This window comes from Pelodiscus sinensis, chromosome 1 (genome assembly GCF_049634645.1).
Source record: "Pelodiscus sinensis isolate JC-2024 chromosome 1, ASM4963464v1, whole genome shotgun sequence".
NCBI lineage: Eukaryota > Metazoa > Chordata > Testudines > Trionychidae > Pelodiscus > Pelodiscus sinensis.
This window is the reverse complement of record NC_134711.1, coordinates 105,493,976-105,499,975: the sequence shown is the minus strand read 5'-3', so window position 1 is coordinate 105,499,975 and position 6,000 is coordinate 105,493,976. Positions and strand designations below refer to the sequence as shown.

General features: G+C 53.7%; 1 protein-coding gene across 4 annotated transcripts in view; it reads left to right on the top strand.

Annotated features, from left to right (window-relative positions):
• Window positions 1-182: 182 nt before the first annotated feature.
• Window positions 183-6,000, top strand: part of DNM1L (dynamin 1 like) — a 70,141-nt gene continuing 64,323 nt past the window's right edge. For 2 of the 4 annotated variants that reach the window (XM_075940313.1, XM_075940303.1), the window contains exon 1: window positions 183-421. In XM_075940313.1, the coding sequence (XP_075796428.1) occupies window positions 320-421 (102 nt within the window). In that variant the 5' untranslated portion in view covers window positions 183-319. The remainder of the gene's footprint in view (window positions 422-6,000) is intronic. The other 2 variants (XM_075940315.1, XM_075940307.1) reach the window with 1 other exon arrangement.

Genomic DNA, 6,000 nt, shown 5'->3' with positions numbered 1-6,000 from the left:
TGGCGGGAGGCGGCGGGGGTAACATTTCTTTCCCGCTCCCGCAGAGGGGGTGCTCGCCTCTGCTCCGCCCGGCGCTGCCGCTGGGAACCACGCGGGGGCGCCGCTGCCAGGCGCGGGGCACTACAACTCCCGACGGGCTTTGCGGCGGCCGCGACCCGCGGAGGGCGGGCGGCGCGCGCGCGCACACAGCCTGCTGAGGCCGAGCTGGGCGCGGGGCCGGCGCCCGTGGTGGAGAGCGGCCGAGGGAGGGGGGAGCAGGAGGCGATAGAGCCGTTGGCCGCGGGCTCCATTCATCGCCGCCGCCGCGCGCCCCGCCGCCATGGAGGCGCTGATCCCGGTGATCAACAAGCTGCAGGACGTGTTCAACGCCGTGGGCGCCGACATCATCCAGCTGCCGCAGATCGTGGTGGTGGGGACGCAGGTGAGCGGGCCCGGCCCCTGCGCGGGGAAGGGCAGCAGAGAGTGAATGGGGGGGGCTGGCCTCGCGTGGGCCCCGCCAGCCTGCGGGGGCGCCCGGCCCCGCCCCCAGGGGAGCGCCCGGCCCCGGCAGGGCTGTTCCCCTTTCGGCGGGGGGCGGGAAGTGGCCGGCGCCCGCTGAAGGTGACTGCGCTGCTGCCCCCCGCCTGCCGCGTCGGGCCCGCCGCTAGGCCCCCGCTCGAGCCTGGGCTTGACCTTCCTGCTGCTGCGGCCGCGCGCGCCGTTGGGAAGGGGGGTGTAGGAGGAAGCTCGGCGCTGGCCAGGCGCCTCCCCCTAACGCAACATCTGTCCGTCCCCCCCCCCCCCCCGCGTCGCTCTGCTCTCCTCTCACGTGGGGACGTTGAAGATCCCCTGCAGGTATGTGACTCTGTGGTGGTACATGGCCCCTGGGTGCAAGGGTTTAAAAACCACAACCCGGGGTTGGCTCAAAGCCGTTGCAACAAATGACTGTTTGAGTGAAGCCCTGCTAATAGGTTTTGTTTTTTTTTTAAACGTACTATTATTTCAAGGCATGCTACCTGCTTACGGGTGGCGTATCATTTTCTTTAAGGCAAGTTATCAAACTAGAGACCGCTCCTAAGTTATCCTGATCAGACTGAGAAATAGTTCTTAGAAAAAGCTTCCTGTGTAGTGTAGGGGTGTAAAATCCCATGTAATTAGTTAAAGGAGGGGGGGGGGTCTGAAGCAAACCGCTATTCCATCTTCTTTGGCCAGGCTGGAGCACCCCTGCTGCATGCCTGAGCTGGGCCTGCTGTGGCTCTGCTGCTTCAGCCCCCAGCTCCAGCCCCTATCCCTTACCCTGTCACCAGTAAGCTTCACCCATTAAGGGCAAGGCTTACAGCTTAATCTTTGAGTAGTGATAGAAATGTAGCCGTGTTAGTCTGGGGTAGCTGAAGCAAAATGCAGGACAATGTAGCACTTTAAAGACTAACAAGATGGTTTATTAGATGATGAGCTTTCGTGGGCCAGACCCGCTTCCTCAGATCAAATAGTGGAAGAAAGTAGTCACAACCTTTCTTCCACTATTTGATCTGAGGAAGTGGGTCTGGCCCACGAAAGCTCATCATCTAATAAACCATCTTGTTAGTCTTTAAAGTGCTACATTGTCCTGCATTTTGCTTAATCTTTCACATCCCTAGCTGTGTTTGAAACCCAAGTGTTGAGTACAAGGACACTGAAAGTGAAAGGAGTTAACAGTAGTAGAACTGTTGTTTTTTTTTTCATTTTCTACACTTGGAAGAATGCAGAAAGTGAAGCACATATTTAGTTACCAACTAAATTCAATTTTTAAAAACCTTTCATTTTTATGTAGTAATTTAAGGCACTCTGTGGGTTAAAAAGGAAAGGTTTACCGTAGCTATGTAAGTTGACCATATCCCTGTAATGATAATAGCAACTGGAATAGAAATTAGGCAGTGCCTATATATTTTGGCTTTACTTTGTGGTATAGCTACGTGAACAGACTAGAAATGTTAAAGACTAGTTAATTATCCGATAAACTTATCAGATAGTCTTTTGACTAGTCGATTCCCCCCTGCTCCCCGCTGCCTCTATGAGAGAGAGGCAGTGGGGGGAAAGGTACTTAAAAGTGGCAGTGCTGCACAGTTGGGGACTCTCCAGCTGACCCTGGGTTCCGCTGCCACAGCGAGCCCGGGATCAGCTGGGAGTCCCTAGCTGACCCTGGGTTCTGCTGTTGCACAGAGCCCGGATCAACTGGGAGTCTCCAGCTGACCCTGGGCTCCACAGCAGCTACCCCTTTGAAATGCCAGAAGCGGCATTTTAAAGGGGTAGCTGCCATAGAGCCTGGGATCAGCTGGGGATTCCCAGTGGCATTTCTCCAGAACCCAAAATCTGCAGCGCTGATCCCGAAGGACTCGGAGTCTCTTGCTGATTCTGGGCTCCATGTATTTGATATGCACAAGAGCCCCTGGGGTCTCCTGTGCATTTCAAAGCAGGCACCTGTGTGCAGCCCAGAATCAGAGGGACTTCCCTCTGGCCCCAGGTTGTATGCAGAGTTCTGCATTCCTGCGGGGGCTCTTGTACACTTCAAAGGAGGAGTGTGGAAGTGCCTGTTGACTAGTCAATTAACCACATTTTAACATCCTTAGAACAGACTCTTGAATCCCTGCTGACTTCAGTGGAGCTTTCCATGGGTACAGCTGTGTTACATGGATCTAGCTACATGGACTCACCTGCAGGATTGGTACATCTCCATCACAAGCAGGATCTCATGACCGTGAGTCTGAGCCTGTGTGTTCAGACTGGAGCTTGAGCTGAAGCATTAAAAATAAACATATAGACATTCAGATTCAGGCAGGATCTCTGGCTTTCAAGCTTGTTCCTCTCTCTAGGCTTTAGGGCAGCGGTTCCCAACCTTTTCGAGATGGGGACCCATTTTGACAATTCAGGAAGACTTGGTGACCCAAGGTAGTTCAAAAACGGGGGGAGGAGGAGAGGCAGAGCCACCTGGGGAGATAGTGACCCTTTTAAAACGTAATGGCCAAGGGTTGATAAATTATGGAAAACCCTACTCGCCAGACAAAAAAGGGACTTGCCACGCTCCCCCACAAAGTGGTTTTTTTTAATGGCATAAATTCCTAATAAGAATAAGAACAGTAATTACTAATAAGTTATTAATAAATATCACCCAGGTTATTAATAAGTATCTTATAAACCTCTGCTTTTTCTCTCTGCTGCCATGTCTCCTCCCATTGCTCCATCAGCTCCCCTGGTGCCTACTGCCCCCCAACCCCTCACCCTCTGCTGTCCTGACTCCTGCCCTTCTCACTGCCCTCAGCCTTCCTGAGACCTGCCCCCCTCCGCCAGCCCTTCTCTCCGCTCTGTGCCCACTCCTCCAGTAGCCCCACTCTGATCATGTGAGCTACCCCTCCTCATCCCCTCTCCTAAAACCTCCCTCTACACACCTGCCCTGCCTCTCTCCTCTGGTGCTGGTCCCTCCCCTGCAGGTGTCTGCCCTTCTGCTTCACCCCTAGAATCCCTTGGCACCTCCACCCTTCTGGTGCCTCCCCCTTCCCTCACTGCCCCCTTTGCTCTCTTTTTCCCTGATACCCACCCCCTCACCACCCTCTTCCCCGTTCCCCTCATGCCCCTGTGCCCTCACAGATGCCTTACTCCATCTTCGCCTTCCTCATGCCCACCCCTTCTTTCAAGCCTTCTCCTAGCACCTCCCCCTCTAGCCCCCAGTGCCCTTACTTTCTCCTCTCCCAGCATCACCTTGTTCCCCTCCCACTGACACCTCCCCTCCTGCCCTTTTCCTCATTGTCTGCACTTGGCCCCCTGGCATTTGTCTCTCCTGCACCCCTGTCCCTTGGTGCCTTCCCCTTTCTTCTTCTTCTTCTTCTCCTGACCTCCTCCCCCTCAGCACTAGCCCCTTCCCCATATTTTTCCCCTCCTCCTCCCACAGCCCAGTCCAGCCCCTTCCCCTCTCCAGGGGCCAGCTCTAGATTTTTTGCTGCCCCAAGCAAAACATCCCCCCGTTGTTGTCTTTTACATGTTTGCATTTTGCAATGGGGTTTTTTTTTTGTTTTCTTTTTTGTCCCGGCATTTTAGCCCTATAAATAACAAATAGCATTTTCAGGGTTTTTTTTTTCATAAAAGCAAAGGCGCTTCAAGTGAACTCCCCCTTTCACTCGCTGCTGGGTCACAGCAGCCTGTTCCCTGCCCTGTTCAGCCCCTCCCTGTGAGCAAGCACCCTTCACTCCTGACCCATAGGGGGAGCAGGTTGCAGGGACAGCACAGAGCCAGAGGGGTGCAGGGAACAGTGGGGGAGTACAGGGGTGGTGCGGGGAATGGGAGGCACAAAGCCAGAGGGATGCATGGATCGCGGGTAGCAGGGTGCAGTGGAGGCACAGGGAATGGGACGCGGGCAACGGGAGGGGCAGAGGGATCGGGGTCTAGGGGCAGTGCAGGGAATGGGCAGCACAGAGCTGGGGGGGCAGGGATCAGGGGGAGCAGGGTGCGGGGTACAAGGGCGGTGCAGAGCCAAAGGGTTGCGGGAAGAGGGAGAGCAGGGGGCCTGGGGTGCAGGGGAGGCATGGGGAACGGGTGGCACGGAGACAAAGTGGGGCTGGGACCGTGGCAGGACGGGCCCATGCTGTGCTGCGTGCCACAGCCAGCTCCCAGGGACACGCAGCCAGAGCTGAGCTGCTGCGGCCCTTTGAAATCAGCGGGGCCAGGTCACGCCAGTGTCCTGGCATCCTGCCCCGCCTGCCTTTTTGCGCTGGAGCTGCACGCAGGCAGCCCGGTGGGAAGAATTGCCGCACTTCCCCCTTCCCAGCGACGCTCTGCTCCTCCGCCGGCCGGTGGATCGGATGGGGCCGCGCCGCCTGTAGTGCGGGCTTCGGCCAGCCTGTTACAACAGCCCTCCGGGCCAGTCCGCCCCTGCACTCGCCAGCTGGCAAAATCTACTCATCACGGGCGAGTGCATTTGTCGAGTCCTGGTAATGGTGACCCATATTTTTGTCCTAACCCATTCCCTGCTTTGGAGCTTGAGCTGCAGCCCAAATCCTTATGTCTACAGAGCTATTTTTAGTTTTATATCATGAGCCTGTTGATCTGGGCTCTGAGATTGCAGATATCCTGCTTCTGTGTAGAAGTACCCTTTTGGAAGAAAAAAATCGTTTAATTTTTAGGGTTAATGCATCCTTTATCTCAAACCCAACACCCTCTGGAGATTGAGGATCAATTATGTATATAGTGTGGATGGGAATAGAAATTATATATTCACAAGAGCACTATTCCTTTTGAACTTTGGAATACTTGTTCTTTATGCAAAAGCAACTATGTTGCTGAACCACATAATAGATTTGCTCTCTGAGCCAATTAGAATGTAAAGAGAAGTGCAGAAGCTGCTGGGTTTTTTTTTTACCAACGTTGATTAGCTATTTTAAATGACTGATGTATTATTATTCTAACAGACAAAAAATACTTGTAATAGAAGGATTTGTCAAGGATATATTTTCTACTATGGGGGGGGGGGTCTATTTTGCATTGACAGTTATTAATCCCCTTATTTTTATAGCAGAAAATAGATGATTTATCCTCTGAAAACATTTAATTTCTCCACTAATACCATTACTCTTCATGTAAAATAATTGTAAAACACATATCCCAAATCAGGTGTAATTGTGGCATTCTTCCACCTGACTTAAAAACAGGCAAATTGTTTCATGTTTTCTATCTCTTCTCCCCCACCCCCATCATTACTGGCAGGCCCTGCTGCTGGCCAGATCCAGAAGTGATAGGAGGGGTCCAGTGACCAAACCTGGTGGTGAGTGTGCAAAGCTGGTGGTTGCCACTCCCAATGCTAGTCCATGAGCACGGTCCCTGCTGCGTGCCAGCGCTTAGCCTCCATGCCTCTGCCCTCTGTCCTGTTTCCATTCCTCACCGACTGCGCATTGCGAGCGGCCGGTGAGTGTGAGCAGGTTATAGCTGGTACTTGAGCCTCTCTTGCCTTCCCATCAGTCCTTTCCATGCTCCTTGTCTTGTCCTCTTCCTGATATG